General features: G+C 41.2%; 1 protein-coding gene across 6 annotated transcripts in view; it reads left to right on the forward strand.

The window, feature by feature from the left end:
* The window catches only part of LOC129761903 (centrosomal protein of 162 kDa), a 51,547-nt gene extending 38,197 nt beyond the window's left edge, over positions 1–13,350 (forward strand). For 2 of the 6 annotated variants that reach the window (XR_008740500.1, XR_008740505.1), the window contains exons 2-7: positions 1,337–2,031; positions 3,348–3,562; positions 3,628–4,469; positions 4,535–4,693; positions 4,983–5,304; positions 11,906–12,042. Coding sequence is in view for 3 of the 6 variants with exons in the window: in XM_055759754.1 (XP_055615729.1) it covers positions 1,337–2,031; positions 3,348–3,562; positions 3,628–4,469; positions 4,535–4,693; positions 11,906–12,160 (2,166 nt within the window). In the remaining 3 variants the exon portion in view is untranslated. The other 4 variants (XR_008740502.1, XM_055759762.1, XM_055759770.1 and 1 more) reach the window with 4 other exon arrangements.
* Positions 13,351–20,058: the final 6,708 nt, after the last annotated feature.

Below are 20,058 nucleotides of genomic sequence, written 5' to 3' on the forward strand. Positions count from 1 at the left end.
GTTAAAGAACCGACCACGTACATTTTGTTCATTGGCCCAAAAAAATTACCTGTGCAAAATTTCAGATCAATCGGACATGATTTAGGAGTGCCTCAAAGCACTGAAAGTTCTGATTTTTGGCCACTTATGCTATGTTCCAAAAAGTCGATTTTCGGTCAAAAACTTTTTTTCGAGATAACACCAGATCTCGACATTTTACGCGTTTTAACGGCAGTTTTTTTTTATCCCATTTATTTATTAGGCTCATTAGCATTTAGCTGTAACAGAGCCGGGTTTAATCGTGTACATGTACATATGTTTATGTTTCTATGAATTGTGAATTACACAGTAGTTAGTAGTAGCCATTTAGGCGTTAATGGGAGGCGATCTGGCGTAGTGGTAACATCCATGCCTCTCACGCTGAAGGTCACGAGTTCAATTCTCACTCCCGACATTCTTCCAAAAATGGAAGTAAAAGTGACGAACCAGCCAAATGAGTTGAAAGTCACTATAATACAGATAAAAAAAAAAAAAAAAAAAAAAAAAATTTGGCGTTTTGTTTGTTTTAGTTTTCTGTTCCATTACATTATGGTAAATTACACAGTAGTAGCCATTTAGGCGTAAGGGTATTCTTTCTGTTCATCCATTGTTCAACAGACCGGACGGCGGAGACAGTTGATATTGATCATTGTTGAGTTATTTATAGAACAGCAGCCCGATGTTTCTTGCAGAGCAGAGCAGTTGTATGGATGTATCGATCTTTGTTCCACCGTGGATCGATTTCCATCGCTGATGATGGTTGCGTGGACGTAGTTATTCTATAACAACACAAAGATTGTCAATTGAGGGCCTTGAGTTTGAACTCACGATCGATCGCTTGGTAAGCGAACGCGTAACCAAGTGGCTACGAAGACCCCCTAAAGTCAGTTGACATCGAAAAAAAATTTCGATTTCCCAAATTTCCTTTACTCCCCCCTTGGGAGATTTTCGAGGATCAAAAAATCAAAACTTTGAGGCGCCCCTAAATCATGTCCGATTGAGTTGAAATTTAGCACATGTCAATTTTTTTGGGCCAATAAACAAAATATACATGATCGGTTTTTGAAATTTTATATGACCATTTTCGCTGCCACCTGCCAATGAATATATTTATCTCTCATTTATGGGCTCACGCTGTCATGCATCCTTTTCTATCTCGTAAGATAACCCAGCTGGGATATCTTTTCCAGCATCTTTCAAATCAGGCTGCGGGCCGCATGAACAACGCCGCAAGCCGCATGCGGCAGGCGGGTCTCAGGATGGCAATCACTGAACTAGAATGTCTTACTAATACAATTTTTATTTGATGTAATTTCAGGTTAAACTCCAGCACGCGGAAAGCTCTCCGCAACGGCACACGATTCGACGGAAGAGCTTTGTCATCAGCACCGGGGAGAAGGACGAAGAGCACGATCGTCGCCCCCACTCCGATCAAACTTACACTCTGCCGACACCGGTGGTGGCGGCGGTGACGCCGGTAGAAATGCGTACCAAAAAAATCGGTGGTTCACCCGGCGGTGGAAAATCCCTAACTCCCAAAAAGCGGAACACGAACGCTAAACAGCAATGCCCCCCGGCGGCGGTGGCTGACTGTGTCCAGCAGCAGCAACAACACGAAAATAAAGAGAATCACCAGCTGCTTAGCCAGTCTCAGATCCGAGACCTGGAGGCAATATACGCTTTGACGCTGAATGAGACACTGGTGGAACGGAAGATTGCGTCACCGGAGCGTACATTCTGTGACAAATCTACCGCTCCGTCGCCAACTCATTCCGCTCTCAATGCTTCCGATTCGCCCAGCTGGGCGAAGGAGCGAGAGCTGGAGGGAAGCATCAATCGGCTGCAGGAGAAACTGAAGGATACCGAGGAACGATACGAAAGTCTCAAGATCCAGTACGAGACGCTCTCGCAGGTACATCGGACGCTAAGGGAGAACCACAGCACGATACAGGAGGACAGCGATAAGCTGAAGCTGGATGTACAGCATCTAACCGAGTGTGCCAATGTTTTAAGGTAAGATGGAAGGCTAGCCGGCAGCTGGCTGCCGGTGACCTTGAGTCAGTCCCAGCAGTGTTCTTCATTGGTTTGAGTTAGAGTAATTATTCAGCTTTTTTTTTTAAAATATTTTAAGCTGCAGTAAATCTCTTAGAATCTGGAATTTCTGCTCATTTTAGGCTCAGACTGTTTAAAAATGGGGCACATCATTTTAGCAATAGCGGCGCTCCTAGTGGTCGGATATGAAAGTATTTTTTTTGTTTGTAAATAGTTCTGCTCGGTCTATTGCTCTGCAGGTGAAAAGTAACGTAGTTCTGAGATATTCCAAAATTTATCAGCGTCAACTCGGGAACTGGCAATGCTTCTGGATTCCAAAAGTATTGTGGCGCGAATGATTAAAAAGTACAGGGAAACAAACTCTCACATATGCCCGCATAGTGCAAACCAAGTGTTGTAACGAGCGATTTCAATGATTCGTTCCTAAAGGCTCCTGTAATGTTGAATCTTAGAAACTTTTCCAATCTAACAAAAATTAGTCTCGTATAGTCTTGAGAAAGACCCATTTGGATCGTCATCGGTGATTTGAACGCTCAGGTCGACCATGAAGAGAAGTTCAGATCGGTAATCGGTAGACTCGGCGCTCATACGCAAACCAATGAAAACGGCTTAAGCCTTATCGACTTCGCTGTCTACAAGAGCATGGCACCTTCAAAGGTAGTGAACACCGATCGAGAATCTTACACTGCTTTGTGGAAACACAGCCGTCCAGTTAGCGGCAACGTTGATTCTATACCCGTATAAATCCAGGATGCCAAAAGAAATCTAGCAGAGCTTGACCGAAAGCTGCGCCGCATCAAGAACGGGATCGTATTGGATGCCGCGGATTGTTCCTGTTTCTCAAGATGTTTTTTAGCCCTAGTTAGTTCCCTATTACTCTCTTTCAAAATTATGTTCCCTATTACTCTCTTATGAGACAATGCTGCTATGCACGGAGAAGAAACATAATCCTGGTTTATCTTCCACAAAATTTCACTCAAATCATTTAGCTGCTAGACGTCAGCATTTTCAGAACACTCAAAGAACACTCCGAGAGTTTAGTACATAATATGATATTTTTAATAAGACATTGTAAAACATTTTTTGAATGAAATTCAACTTTCGAAAAGTTTAAATCTTAATGAATAATTAACAATTAGGCCATCACTCGATAAAGCATTATCATGGTCGTCTCAAATTTTTATGTTTTTACAGATGGGACTGAATTCTCATTACCTACAGGGTAGATGTTGAATGATGCACTGATTTTCTTAAATTGTTCGTTTTGTCTAATACAGATCGGAGTTGCAGTCGGCTCGCTTTGATCGCGATGCAGCGCTTGAGCTGCAAAAGCTGCTCCAATCGGAACTGGAGGAGTCGCGCCGAGAGAAGAAGCGCTACCAGGAGTTGAACGAGAAGGATACGAAAACAATTCAGGACTTACAGCGACAGTGCCGCGAAATGGAACGAATACTAATGCGGAAACACCCGGATTCGGTGTCGGCATTGATAGGTAAGAAAATCACTTCGCCGAACGGAACAATGCGCGCAATTTTATCTTTGATGTCTTTCACGCAGTGGCCAGTCGGAACACCGGCAATAGCAAACCCGCGGAGGACGCCTCGCAGACGCGTCGCCTGCTGGAGCAACGCATCGCTCAGCTCGAGGCGGACGCGAAGGAGCAGGATGCCAAAGCGCAAGGTATTCTAGCTAACGTTCAAGCACGCTTCCATTCGGTGCAGTCCAAGTACGAGACGCACATCGCCGATCTGGAGATGCAGGTGCTCAGTTTGCAGGAGATCAACTGCAAGCTGAATGAGAAAATCATCCGACAAATGGATGAGCTCTCGAGCATCACCAGCCATGCGGCCTCCTCGCTTGCCAGAGTCAGCGCTCAGACTAGTAGCAGCGCCGCGCAAACCGACGATCTTCTCCCCCTGCAGAAGGAGTGTATTAAAACTCGCTCCATTTCAGTGCAAACGGACAGCAAGCTGACTGGTTGCGGTGGCGTGGTGGGCCGTGCGCAGCAGCCGGGCGGCCAAAAGCGGGCTGCTTCCGCCTGTGGAAAGATTCCCAATTCGCTCTCGGACTCGCAAATCCAGAGCCGAGAGGATGCCCATCTGCTGGCAACGATCCGCGGAATGCGTGTCGATTTGGCTATCAAGGAAAAGGCAGTGCAAAGGCTGACCCGAGAGGTGGAAGACTGCAAAAAGACCATCAAGAAGCTACAGAAAGAGCGTGAGACACACTCGAAGGCGGAAGGAAAAACGGGTACCTCGGTTGTGAAGGTTAAATCGTACGATCCGGCACAGTTTGCCGATAGTGCAGCTTCTGATACCAATGCCTTAAAGGATGCTCACCTGAAGATTAAACTGTTGGAGGCGGATTATAAAACTTTGCACGATAAAAGGCTGCAGGATGTGAGTAGCAGGCTTTGGAATACTTTGTCATCAATTTTGATTCTATTTTATTTTGCGAATAATAGCTCAAAACCCTTCAGGCAGCTCACGAGCGTGAGCTTGCCGCTTGCCACGAAACGGTTCGAATCCTGCAGCAGCGATTGGGCGATCGGGAGGAACTCTTACACACCAAAGAGAAACGGCGGCCAAATCATAACATCGACTATTACGCCCTCAAGGCCAAGGTAAGTGGGAGCGAGCCGTCGAACCCGAAACGACGCAAGTAATACTTTTGGTTTTGGAGAGAAGAAACAGCACACACAGATTTTGAGTTTTTCTTGTACGCACCCTCTGATTTGAACTAATTATATCACTTTTGTTTGTTTCAAACTCAGAATCACTCTAATTTTTGCCACCATCCTGTCGCTTCTAACACTTTACTTTCGGCTGCTTTCCCGGGATCTCGGTTTGGTTTGGTTTGGCTACTCACTTTTGGTTTTTGCAAAATGCGCGCGGATTGATTTACGGAAACAGTGGAAGCGAAATTTCAAGAAGCAACTGATCGCGCCTTCGTCTTCTCTCGGACGCCCGCAGTCGTCTCTTGTGGCGCGTAGGTATTGGCTGAATGGTGGCGGTAGCACAAACGCTAGCAAATTTGCCTCCAAAGTGCTTCCCACTAGTAACGGTGACGGTTTGCTACCCATGACAAACGGTGTGTCAAATGGTGGAAGTCCATCTCCTCCACCAGCAGTACGATGGCACAGCAATGTTAGCGGAAGTAATCGGCAGCAGTAGCAGCAGCAGCAGATGCAGAATGTAGCGAACACCACGTGCACCCCGTAGCGTAACCCGTGTAGTAGGTCCTTTTGGATTGATTTTGGTTTTGTGCTTTTGTTTTGTTGCTTGATTGCTAAGAGTTCATTGTTGTTTTTCATGACTTATTTGTAATTTAGTTTACAGATTTAACAAGATGCTTTTGATAAGTTCATTTTTTGAAAATACTGAAAAGATAGGTAAATTTGTGTGTGTACAGATAAGTTTTGGGGGACTTATACGAGGATTGGTTCGTTTGGACATTTTTGTTGTGCATGCAAAGTGCAGCATGTGGGCAACATGATCTATCGATAAAAATTTAAAAATCTCGTGTATGGAAAACGATTATTTAACATTTGCTTTAAAAAAATGGACAAAAATTGCCGATTTCTCATGGGTTTACCTTTACTCGCATTGACGAAACTACCCATGCAGCAGCATCAATCATAGTAACCCATGAGTCAGCAGAAAAAAAATTAACAGCTCTATCAGTCGAACTCTAACCGTGATGGTGAAAACAGTAAGAAGTGTGCGCGTTCAAAGAACGGTACCCCGCCGCGTCGAAAACGGACACCGTGGGGCACTTTGTGAACGCCGGATACGCCCGTTCCGCCATCTACAACATCTTGGCACTATTGGACAACAATCAGAGCATCGAAAGAAGGCCCGGTTCCGGACGGTCGACGACCCTGAGCAACAAGGAGCTCCAAAGGATGCTGACGAAGAAGATCGAGAGAAAAGTGGCTACATCGCTGCGTGCGTTTGGCCGGGAGGTCGATGCAACCCAAACAGTGAAAGTGGTCTCGGAGCCGCAGGCAATGACGCAGCGGCAGTAGCTGAATAAGATAGTAAAGTCGAAAATTTTCTGCCATTCGTTTTTTTTTGTTTGCCTGTAGTAAATCGGAATAAATACGCCCACCTACTCCGTCATCCTCAACGAGGGCGCTCCTTTTATGTCTATAATAACCATAGTTCTGGATATGTGCGAGCGCAAGATGATGGAAGATCAGTTTTTATCACTCAACACTCGGTCACGCTAGAGTGTGGAAAGAGAGCGCACCAGCTCTATACAATGTAGCGGATAAATTCTCTGGAGAGTACACTCTGATGAGCTTTTACCTGTGCGCTCTGGCGGATGCTCCAGGTAAAACAACAGAAGTGGCCTCCAATTAACTTAGCGTAGTTTGCTGAAAAACGTGAAGCGATGTCGAATGATATTGCACTCTTCAGTGTACTACTCAGTGTGACAGAGAGCGGATTGGCGCACAGTACTGAACACAGGTTTTCGCAAACTCGAGCTCTCAAGAGTAAAGAGAGTGTAAGATAGTGTGCGACTTGTCTCCTTTTTCTGTGTTGTAGAGTAGCATTCTGTTTTCGAAGTAGCCCGAACTGCAGCTGTGAGAGTTCATGTTCGCTTTCTGTATCCAGACGACAAACAGGCCTATATGATGACGACTTTTCTGTTGTCTTCCCTGACTTTGGCAAGAGTTTTTGCCTCTTCAATATTTTAGAAAAATGTCTTTCATTCATGTCCTTAAATCTCCTTGTTGCAATAAACAATTCTTCAGTGGTCACTCTTTCGATTTCTTCTGTCTTTTGGCCGTATGGTGTACTCGACAGTTCGTCGGTTCGTGCTGTGGGGAGAGTCCCTCCATATTTCAACATTTCAGGACACTTTTCGTGGTGGTTTATGGGCTTCTGCTTTGTGCCATAACTATTTTACACATGTTGCCCAAGGGGTTTGCATTAACGTCGCGGCGGATTTTTCTAGAGTATCGTCTCTTGCTGAGCCTAATTTCGCGTTTTAGTGAGAATTTTTCCGCTCCAAAAATCGACAATCGAAATCATTGGGGTTATTCAAAAAAAAAGATACCAAATGTCTTAAAATTGCATGAACCGTCGAGATTTACAGTTATCCCAAAAAAATTGTTTTGTCGAAAATTTTCAGATGAAAAACGACCGAGTGCCAAAAAAAATTTTTAACAAATATTTTTTTTGAGATAACAGTAAATATCGACGTTTTGTGCAATTGTAAGACATTTGGCATCAACAAAAAAATTCAAAAAATCACGATTTCCGGTGATTTTTCGATTGTCAACTCAAATTTTAACGTCTGCGACAATAGTAAATGTGCAATTTTTCATTGGGTATTTTATTGTGTAAATCAACATTTCGCACGGAGTTATATATGAAAAATCGAGATGACTATTTCCATTGACCTTCCAAACTATACTTTTTGCCTCGTTTTCCAAAAAAGTCCAGGAGTGTCGATCTTTGACAAAAAAAATTTCGAGATGACAGTTGATCTCGTTTTGTGTAATTAATTTTAAGACATATGGCATCAATTTTTTTTTCGAAACATTTTCATGTACACTCCCCCGCTTACCCCTTGGATGATGTTTCGATTTCCATAAAAACTCAAACTTTGACCCTACCGAACATTTGTTATGGGGTGAGTTTTTGCAATTGGAAGGTCGATTTTTTCTGATATATTCATTGGCACCCTAACATAGTCATTACCCTAATCATGCGAGATTTGAGCAACACTACACCCAAACTAGCGTTGGCAGAAAACATGTCATCTTTGGCAGAAAAGATGCCATTTCCTGTGCATGAGAGTGAAATGCGCAAATAATGAGCTATTTTAAAAGCTTAACAATTTCTTGCATGTATGCGTGCAGACATCTCTTTCTGTTTATTTTCTCTTTTCATTTGGGATTGTGCAAAAGAAAAGTCCGTTTCAAATTTATTCCAGAACTCTCTTTTTTCTCGTAGCTTAGTTGTGTGTAAATGTATATCCATATGAATGTAACTTTTCGTTCGAAAAGTGTGGTCTGTTTTAAGTAGTAATAGTTTGCGCGTCGCGTAATATAATTGTGGTTGAAGCGTTCTCGTTCTCACTAAAACAGAAGTTTAACTGTTTCGTCGTGGGCTGTTAGAAAATGTTAATACTTTAAATGATTACTCCTATAATTCTACAGTTTTTTATTTATTTAATTCTTTAATTTCTTCTTTTTTCGTGATTTAAGTTTGATAAAAAAAATTCTCGGTTACCATCTCAGGTTTCTTAAACATAACTTTCCGAAATCGCTATTGGAAATTGATAGGGTACGCTCGTTGAACAATGGAATATATCGGCGGTCCGATTGGTTTTAGAGAAGTTCCCTTGGTTACATTCTCAGGTTTCCCAAAGGTAACTCTCCGCCGTCGCAATTGGAGCTCGATAAATGATACACGTAATTAATAACGATATATATCATAATAATTTGACAGAAGATCCCTCGGTTACCTTGTCAGGTTTCCCACCCTCAACTCTCTCCCGTCGCGATTGGATTTCTATGAAAAATACGTGTGATAAATAATAAAATATAACCAGTCCAATTGTTTTTAAAGGTTCGCGTTAACATAATCACATCACTTACCTCAGTGAATCCTGATACTCACCTAACCCTACTAACAACTGTCCCTTCCATGATAATCGCTAGGGAACCACGCTATAGAGGCGACCGATCTGGCCTTCGGGCGGCGATTATCATACTAACATTCCTTCCCTTCCCCTGGTGACTGTAAGGACGTGGCCGGCGTCGTTATTGATCATTTAAAGCTCGAATCACCGGAAATTGCCCAACGAGAATGATTTGCTAGTCCCAAGCGTCATTCTGTGTGTTCTTTGTGCAATTTGGTTGGTTCAGGTCAATCACGGAGAGCAACTACGAATTGTACAGTCTACCCAGGCTCAAGCACAAGCTCAAGGGATTGTGCAAAAGAAAAGTCCATACGACGTCAGGGGGGGATCGAACCAAGGCCGGCTGGAATGCAAAGTTACTTTACACGACCACGCTATCCATATAGCTGCCAGCGCTATTATAAAAGAGTACACTCCCCCGCTTACCCCTTGGATGATGTTTCGATTTCCATAAAAACTCAAACTTTGACCCTACCGAACATTTGTTATGGGGTGAGTTTTTGCAATTGGAAGGTCGATTTTTTTCTGATATATTCATTGGCACCCTAACATAGTCATTACCCTAATCATGCGAGATTTGAGCAACAATACACCCAAACCGGCTGGAATGTAAAGTTACTTTACACGACCACGCTATCCATATAGCTGCCAGCGCTATTATAAAAGAGCGTGATAATATTACACCTCATCATAAAATGAAGATGGAAGGTGTTTTCTAAGACGATAAAGAAGAACATGAACGAGTTTTGTAGAAGCACTTGGCGTTTTAAATGAAAGAAAAGCTTTTGTCTGAAAGTTTTTTGTTTTGTCTGAAAGCAAGGGCTTTTGTCTTTTGTTCGCTTTTTTATCATTATCACTTGTTCACTTCTGTTCTTAGTAATCAACGGAGACTTTTGTCTCGGGGTTATTAAATTGCTTTTTTCAAACTTTTTCAAGCAGAAAATCAACATGCATATACAATGTATTAAACAACAAAGCGACTTTTACTTCAAATGCTAGAGAACTTCCAGCGGTCTGAATGCATATCGCCCCTAGAAACATTAGTTCATTTGCGCTCGAGAATTCGAATGATTGTGACATTGTATTTTTTTTTATTGTTTTGGGCCTATACTATACAATAGATTAATCTTCTTTCAAACGACCACTTCACAAATCGAAGGTTTTCCGGTTAAATACCGTTTCATTAGTTAGTTTATGGATATTGTTTGAGTTACAACCAAAACTTCAAAGCTAAAATAAACAAATTGAGTGATCACAGTTCCGTTTTTTTGGAAGAACTGGGTCTATATTACCTCAATCAGCGGTTTATCATGCTAATTATTATTTCTAACCTCATAAAATTTAGTTCGCAGTTGCGCAATATATTCTATGTTCACATTTATTGAACTAAACTTCAAAACCTAAAAGTAAGTTTAATAAAATGCGCTGTATAACAATGCCAATTTAAATAAATATTGAATTAGCTATTAAACTTTGCTCAAAAGTATGTTATGGATTTTAGTTTCATCCGATATGATTGTGAAGACATTTGAAGACATTTTTCCATACCATGTGAAGACATTTGAAGACATTTTTTCGTACCATGTGAAGACATTTTAAAAAATCACCTGGCATCCCTGGTGATGACAGTGGCACGACGTCTGGTGTAGAGACGTCGGTTAATCGTTCGATTAATTCAAATAATCGAATATCTGAAATCATAATCGAGTAATATTGTATCGAATAATTTAATATCAAAATATAAATACATCGAATAATTGGCACTGTAATCGCGATTAATGAAACGAGGAATCTTTCTCAAGGTTAATGCATTTTTAGGTTAAGAACTGGGCTATATAATTTTTTTATCCAACATTTTTTTTATCCAACAATGTAACATCGACAACCGGATAGACCACGCGACCAGAAAAACAACGTGATACGTGATTATTACAAGAAAAAAATCTTCACTCGATTAATCGAATATTGAAAGACAATCATTCGAATGAATCGAATATTGAATAATCACTAGTCTGGTGGCAACTTTCGAATAGGGGCCGTGATTTGGGTCCCAAACTTGATAGTGTAATTTCTATCAGAGCCTGTTGGGTACTTGGCCACCTTCGATAACTCAATTAAATTCAGGCACCACACACTGCACGGGAAACGTTGAATCCAATTTCCGTCGGTAAAAATAATAAAAGAAACCTGCGTTTACGCAGTGCCGACGGCAGACAACGCTGAACATCGATCAACAGAAACACTTCCAAATAGTTTCTTTTCTTCATTTAAAACGCCAAGTGCTTCTACAAACTACACATTTAATGTAATTACAGAACTATATATATCTATAAATACATTTCACAATTTTAACATGCATTGACAATCACTTCCTTCAATCTTCGATCCATATGGGCTCTATGGCGATAGAGACGTCGGTTAATCGTTCGATTAATTCAAATAATCGAATATCAAATACAGTAGAACCCCGATTATCCGCGGTATAGTCGGGCTAGCTCACCGCGGATCACGAAAATCGCGGATAACACAACAAATGGCTAAAAATGAGGTGCAAACACAAAAAACAGATATTTCAGTATGAAAACAATGTTTTATCAATACAGGAATCATTGAACTATCCATCTGTAAGGTTGTGTACACCAGTTGTCAAATAATGTGAAAGTCATGACCAAAACAAAAGAACAAAAACCTACCACTCATTGTCAAATTTAGGGTAAGTTCATAGAATTACTATGAAACTCGCTTTCGCGGATAAACCGCGCCGCGGATCACCCGCTCGCGGATAATGGGGGTTCTACTGTAATCGAATCGAATAATATATTGTTTTTTTTTCGAAATTGATCAAACCTTTCCGGCCAAAAAATGTTCGTTTGCATTTTGAGCATACGTATCACGTTGAGTAGAATGCGTAGCAACCAAAAAGTTGATATTTTTTTTTTCTAAATAAAGTATCAAAATTTACCGAACAAGAATCCATAAAACTTATTTGTACCCACAATAGATAGAGTAACCCGAATAATAGTTTACAGTGCGATTAGTTACCATAGCACGTAGTCTGTGAGATCGCTTGTGAATTACAACTGCGCCGGATCAGCAACGTAATTCAACTGATATTCTCTGATTCTTGCCCTCTATTCCCTACCCCTCTCCGTGGGGCACGTATTCACAATCCACCCAGGTAACCTCGCTGGAACGACGCCACACCGAGCGGGAGCAGCGGTTGCACATGCTGGTGGAGGCCCTCAGCAAGGGAGGTAAGTTAAATGGCGTTCACATCCGTGCCCTGTCGATGGCTGGTAGTGGTGCTGCCGATTCCATTGCCACTGCCACTGCCACCATCGGTGACGAAGAGAACCACAACCTAACGAATGCCATGGCGAACGGGCTCCAGCAGCAGCAGCAGCAGAATGCCACCGTCGGAGGAAGCATGTAAGGATTCGTACCATTTTAGCCGTCTTTTTAAAACCACGTTTCTCGGTTTCTCTAAATCTCCCAGGATAGATCTTAAAGGAAACCAATTCAAACAAAAAAAAGTTAATGTGTGTTGGGTTCCTATTAGCACCGACTAGCGATTAAATTCGGGAAGGTCCATTTTTAGAATGTTCTCCCTTATCCTAGGAATGTAGACAAAGAAACCGACTAATTGTTACAATTCTAATGGTTCAATTACGAGACATTTTAACCACATATAGTAACACTAGAGCCCAACTATTTTAATCATTGTAGCGTCCATCTCAAAACGGTTCATTTGTCGTTGTTTCTTTTCAATCAGTAGCCATTAGTTGTAGTTTCCATTTCAAGTTTCACACAGTGATTTCCAAGAGACTGCCAGGTACCAAAAACAAAAAAAACGTTTGAATGATGAGATTATATCCGTTAAAAAGAGTGACAGGTAAAACCGTGTCTAGGATTTAGATCGAGGGGTGTATCAATTTCACCCCCTGAAATGTAGAGCTGAATGTGCGTGTGTTAGCATTTAATTGGCAGTCCCAGATGGGGAGTCGCCCACAGTGAGTCCAGAGGTAGCGTCCGAACCTGCTGAAGCAGGTTCCCTAGTGTGTAAGAAGAGTGTCTAGCACTGTGTTTAGCCTTAGTCCGAATCATTCACATTTTCATTCTGTGTTAATTTTGTTTCTTCTAAATAACAGCCGCTAGGATTAGTGAAAAAAAACAATTTAGCCGTTTGATCAAGAGATAGATCATACCAATAACTCAATCGCAGCCGTTCCATAAGTTGTTTGCAAGTTTCGTCAATTCCAGCTTCCGTAGCTTTTCGACAGGGGTTTAGCCGGAAAGCCGATGATGATATTAGTCACTATTATTATAGTAAGAGAGTAAGAATTTATTCGAGGGGGAAGCAGCGAGATAAAAAGACAATAGTTTTAGTCGAAATTTGTTCTGTGTCGTATACTCATAATGGTGTTCTCTCGTTTCGTTAGAACAGTTTTTTGGATAGATTTTGTGGTTCTGTTTTTGAGAAGCTCAGAAACATACCGAAAGCATCTTTATCGAAAACAATTTTTAGCTTGGCGTTGCCGGAGGAAAAGCAATCCTTTCGCGAACCGGCGGAAGCGAACGGAGTAACTATCGAATACAATATTCAATAAATTGATTGAAACACAATCCATTGGTGCGGAGCGTTAATTAGTGCAATTCCGAATTCCCTTGTCGTGTTATCTAAATTACAGCGCCTTAGGAATTGTATAATTTGCAATGTTTCGACACCAGTTTGTTTCAAAAAGGTTCCAGTTTTAGTTGTGCATCATGAGGCACTTCGTGTCCACAGAATATATCCAATCCGGCATTTACAACATCATATGGTGCTACGCGATCGTAAAGTACAGCAGAAGCTAAAAAGGAAGACAAAATTTTTAGCAAACCTCAAACGGAGAATCTACCCAAATAATTTCGTGGCCAAACATGAAGAGGCAGTGGATCGTCAAGACCACGAATGAGTTTAAGAAGATACCGACATCCATCTTTTAATTGACCATGACTAACGGTTCGGCACTAACGTTCCTAGAGGAACTTCGCCGTCTCAACGTAGTATTACTTTCGTCATTTTTATTAGTACTTAGTTGAGATTTCTATGCCAAATAACACGCCCTGAATGCATTCTGAGTGACAATACACGTGATCACAGTGCAAGTCGGAGGAAATTTCTTTGACGAAAAATTCCCCCGACCAGAATGGGAATCGAACCCGAACACCCGGCATGTTAATTATGACGCTAACCACTCGGCCAAGGTCGCCCAGTAGAATTTCTGCATTTTTGTAGTGGGCTTAATAAACGTATGATTTGAGGAAAATTTGTTCTATTGGATAAGATTTTGCATTTTTTTTTTCACCGCCATCCAAACTAAGTCCATTTTTTAATGTATACAATATGCTTTCACTAGCAATTTACAATCAAACGATCTTATTTCGGTAGCTATCCTTAAATCCTCAAAATGTGTCAGCTGAAATTGAAGCGAATTCTCCTAGAGAACAAATTTTTCGATAAGATTATTGAGGCACTATGAAACCGAACTGAAATCATGATAGACAACAACGTATTTCGTGCCGCCTTACAATTTGATCAGTCAGTGATTGTGCTTTATAAAATACTAGCTGACCCGGCAAACTTCGTCCCGTCCAAAATTTAATTTTCGTTATCACATTCACGTCGCAGAACTGTTCATCTTCTAATCTACCCTTTGAAATTACCTTTTACTATAAAATTCCTAGTACTTTTACCAAAACTCGTCATTATGATATCAGATTATTTTCAGACACAATTCTCGTTAAAGAGTTTCAACCACTGGCTCATAACATGTTTCTGATAGAATCAAGACAGCCCTAAATCGGACAATTCCTTTCTCGAGTTTCGCTCTTATCAACACATTCGATGGTCCATTGTTATTTACGAGGACAGCCTTCAAAAAACAAAAAAATTTGGAAAAGTGACGATTTATTTCTCAACATAGGGCCCTATTATAGAAATCGAATCGAGGATTCGATACAATCACTATCACTATCACACCGAGTAAAATCTGGAATTATAGAAATCGAGGAAAACTGCTCGATTCGTTAGCAAGCTCGAATGTCAGCGGTTGTGATGAAATATTTTGAAACAAGCTTGAAATGCAGTCTTCCGAAAAACACTTACACATGTCCACGCGATGTGAAAATTTCATGTTCTTGTTTGAATTCGAACATGATTTTCGCTAGTGTTGAATGTCTATCCCAAACACGAACAATGATACACAAACATAAACATTTGAAAAAAACACGATGTTTATAATTCAAGAACATCATGTACAAACATATCACCCGATGTCGCAGTATTCATTGCTTTCGTTTCGTTTCTTTTCATACACGGAAAAAAATTATTCATACCAAAACATTTCTTCGTAGAATACTTTTTCACAAAAACGAACTTGAAATTTAGTTCGCATTTCAAAAATTGCACGAACCAAGAGGCTATAAGTTCATGCACCAAAATATATATTTTTATTAAGGCTCATATGGCGTCAGCCTAACGGGGCCGAAAGTTCAATATTTTGACAATGTTTGCTTACAACTATGTTAGTAATATGTAACCGATTACTCGCGGTTGGCTCGAGGTTAGTATTACAAGTGTTCTCATAATTGGGATGTTGCAGTCTTCAGTGCTCTGTACGTGTGCCCGACATGGGATACTTCCTATTGGGATGCAGCTGACCGTTAATCAGCAACGCCCCCCTAGTCTGCACCCCATATCTAGCGTGGTGCGTCTTCTCGACTCGAGGAATCCAGGATAGAATGGTCACTAGCCGGCGCAATCATCAGCTCGTGTAGAGTTGTCATGAGCGGTACAACCTTTGGCTCTTGTTGAATCATCAGTGGACTGCACAACCTTCGGCCCGTGTATCTGTAAAGAGTGTGTGTATGTATTGCCGCGACTAAGTAAAAGTTTATAGATCGTTCATGCACATTTTGCAAGTCTGATTAAATAATCCTTGGTTTCGTTCAAAGAAAACACTCTCTGAATAGAAAGAAGCTTTCTATTTTTTTGCGTGCATGTTTGCAATTAAAATCTAGGGAGCCGACTGCATAGCGGGCGACGTCGTACAAATGCTGACCAAAAAAATAAATACCCAAAAATTAGTTTTAGATGCAACCTTCAGCGGCACACAGCAGAACCAGCAGGAGTGCGTTTTATCACATTAAAATCCATTTCCACAAAAATCAATTTCGTTAGCGCAAACATTCAACAACGCTTGCCACTATGTAATTGTAGAACATATGAGAATAAAATTTTCCGAATTTTCCATTTTTCGTCAGAGTTTCCCGAAAATTTTCAATTGTCATATTTGGTTATAATTTTTATTGACGTAGGACTACGTCTTTCATTTCTATACCGGGGTGTAAAACCAAAGTTTCGAGAACGAAAGCGTTACGCTGGAGACCGAGATTTTGAGCGTTAATAGCTCTTAAACAACTGAACGAAATGGTATGATAAACACTTCATTTGAAAGATAAAATGTCTACGCGTCATATACTTGTTACTTTTTCATCCAAAAACTTGTTTCAATAGTCTTAAAATTGCTTTCAAAACAGGCTATTGAAATCACCAATCGGTATATAAGCGAGCGCCGCTCGTAAACCCACTCAGTTATGATTGAACAGCGATTGGAGCATGTTGTCGCTGTTGTTGTGAAGCTAATTTCGTTTATCATGAAAGCGCTGATGAACGGTGTCACCAAGAGCCTGTTTGTGCACCTAAGGCCAAAAGGGAATCCATCAGGAGGAGAGTGATGCCACGGTTCCGCTTGAAACATCGGAGCAGCCGCCACACACACACACACATACACGCGCGGAATTCTCGTTGCTATCATCGTTGCTGAAAAATAATCTGCCAGTTCCCCTGGGAATTGAAAAATACATTCATGCGAAAGAGTTTTCTATCCATATAACACTGCAACCAAATACATTTGGTTTTGTTATTTTTCAATCAATCGCAATTAACAGGAAAGCTTCTGAATATTTTTTTTTCCCATCAGTGGAAATTTTCGTATCCAATATTGGATGCATAACATGAAAAACGGAAAATGTTTCACATCGCGAAAATCAAGTCATTTTCGAGCGATTATTTGCTTTCTACTCATATAATGCTGCGACCAAATACATTTCGTTTTGGATTTTTTCAATCAAGTGCGATCAACGTAAGACCACGTCTTTCGGCAATTTATTAGAGGTGCAATGAATCTTTAGGAATTCCCGCTCTACGCGCACTGGCAAACAATGTTTACTCAACAATTTCTCAAACGAGAAATGGGTGTTGTGAGAAAGGATTAGCGAACGCGAAAACGACAAACGGGAGAAAGATACGTTTGGAGGTTGAAGGAAATTGGCAGATAACTTCTTCATTCTATCATTCAAATAATGTGATTCATACCACATCGTTTTGCCAGAAAGAGATTATTAATGTTCAAAGGCGGAACTGAGTCCTCCGAGGAAATTACCCAGCGCAAATTAGAGTCGACTATCGATTGCGGCATTCGTACACAAATAATTTTATAATGCAGTTTCACCAAAGTGATTTCTTCTGATATATTCACTACATCATGTCATGTATTTCATATTCTTCATTAAGAAATCCATATCCATGGCACCTATCGGTAACGAATTATTATCGAAACCACGATTTTCGCTAAATGCTCCTTTCAGTTCGGCCTGTAAAAAACTTTTCTGTACTCTAATCCATCAAATTTGGAGCCCTGAAAAGGGCTGTTGATTATATGCTAAGCTAATATAGCACGCTCTCCTCGGATACGATGGGCCAGCTGGATGTCCTTGGGCATGATGTGACGCGTTTTGCGTGGATAGCACACAAATTGGTATCTTCGAATAAGCCTCCTGCAGCGTCATAGCCGCGGAACTTTGGAAGCGCAAGTCGGTTTTGAAGTCCTGAGCAATTCCACGATCCAAATGCTGCAAAGGTATCTGCGGATCAGCAATTCGGTCGACTTCTGATAGCGATGAATTTCACGCAAAGTTCCCGGTCGATAGCGATGTGGCTTCTCCACCTATCCTGCTACTGGTGCGCTTATCCGAGCTGACTTCGTGTGCCTTACCACCGAATGACTAACGAGCTGTCTGCGAAAGACTAACGAGCTCGAGTCCTCACGGTGCGAGAGTAGAGTAAGAAATGAACGAAAGCAAAGAAGTGTCATTTTATAAACCATAAAAGTATAGAATCTAAATCCCACCCTTATTATATTCGTGAGTATACAGTAAGCTTATATAATGGGGTTTACATTCGATTCTTTTATGTTTTATAAAATGACACTTCCCTTGCTTTCGTTCATTTCTTACTCTACTCTCGCACCGTGAGGACTCGTTTCATTGGGACTAAGCAGACAGCTCGTTAGTCCTTCGGTGGTAAGGCACCACGAAAGCAGCTCGGATAAGCGCATCAGCCGCAGGAAGCGTGAAGAAACCACATCGCTATCGACCGGGAACTTCGCATGAAATTCGTCGCTATCAGAAGTCGACCGAATTGCTGATCCGCAAGCTACCTTTGCAGCATTTGGTTCGTGGAATTGCTCAGGACTTCAAAACCGACTTGCGCTTCCAAAGTTTCGCGGTTCTGACGCTGCAGGAGGTTTATTCGAAGATACCAATTTGTGTGCTATCCATGCAAAACGCGTCACATCATGCCCAAGGACATCCAGCTGGCCCATCGTATCCGAGGAGAGCGTGCTATATTAGCTTAGCATATAATCAACAGCCCTTTTCAGGGCTCCAAATTTGATGGATTAGAGTTCAGCAAAGTTTTTTACAGGCCGAACTGAAAGGAGCATTTAGCGAAAATCGTGGTGTCGATGATAATTTGATACCGATAGGTGCCATGGATATGGATTTCATAATGAAGAATATGAAATACATGACATGATGAAGTGAATATATCCCCATATCGAAGAAATCACTTTGATGAAACTGTTTACCGTTTGTCGTTTTTAAGTGTTGGGAAAGGGCATTATTTTTGCTGAGTAAATTCCAAGAAAAAATCCATTCCTTCTTTAAGCGTGATTTATTCTGCTTCGGATCAACGGAACAGTGATAATCATTTCATACAAAAGATAAAATGTCCAAGAGTTATATGATTGCTATTTATTGAGTCGGAAAATTGTTTCAATAGCTTAATGATAGCTTCGAAAACAGGTTATAAAATGACGCTTTCTTTGCTTTCGTTCATTTCTTACTCTACTCTCGCACCGTGACGACTCGTTTGTTTGGGACCAAGCAGATAGCAGGTTAGTCTTTCAGTGGCAAGGCACACGAAAGCAGCTCGGATAAGCGCACCAGCCGCAGGATAGGTGAAGAAGCCACATCGCTATCGACCGGGAACTTTGCGTGAAATTCATCGCTATCGGAAGTCGACCGAATTGCTGACCCGCAAGCTACCTTTGCAGCTTTTGGATCGTGGAATTGCTCAGGACTTCAAAACCGACTTGCGCTTCCAAAGTTCCGCGGTTATGACGCTGCAGGAGGCTTATTCGAAGATACAAAGTTGTGTGCTATCCACGTAAAACGCGTCACATGCCCAAGGACATTCAGCTGGCCCGTCGAATCCAAGGAGAGGGTGCTATATTAGCTTAGCATATAATCAACGGCCCTTTTCAGGGCTCCAAATTTGATGGATTAGAGTTCAGAAAAGTTTTTTGCAGGCCAAACTGAAACGAGAATTTTCGTTTGGATGCCATACAGCATCGAGAAAATTCCGGAAAGATCTAATCGTTGCTGAAAAATAATCTGCCAGTTCCCTGGGAATTGAAGAATACATCCATGCGAAAGAGTTTATTTTAATGTTTTCTAATTATATGGCGAACACAGCGACCAAATACATTTGGTTTCGTAATTTTTCAATCAAGTGTAATTAGCTGGAAAGCTTCTGAAGATTATTCTTTCCCATCAGTAGGATATTTTCGTATCCAATAATGGATGCATAACATGAAAAACGGAAAATGTTTCGTATCGCCAAAATTATATAATTTTCAATCGATTATTGCTCAGTAGCCGAAATTTTCATACTCAGAGAGTTCATTCTCCTCTAGTTTGCCTTCCAAATTGCCATCGTAAACCACACCTTCTCTCGATTCAATCACCCACGAAAAGCATACTGAAATGATATTCTGGTGGTGAAACCCATTCATTTTTCGTGAGGCGTCGTGCACAAATTACGTAACGCGATAAGGGGGGTGGGGTTAGATGTTGCGTTACTTTCTGTTTATTAGAGATAGGAAATTGCGTTACGAAAGGGGGGGGGGGAGGTTCAAAATCCGGATTTTTGCGTTACGTAATTTG

The sequence above is a fragment of the Toxorhynchites rutilus genome, chromosome 1 (genome assembly GCF_029784135.1).
Source record: "Toxorhynchites rutilus septentrionalis strain SRP chromosome 1, ASM2978413v1, whole genome shotgun sequence".
Lineage (NCBI taxonomy): Eukaryota > Metazoa > Arthropoda > Insecta > Diptera > Culicidae > Toxorhynchites > Toxorhynchites rutilus.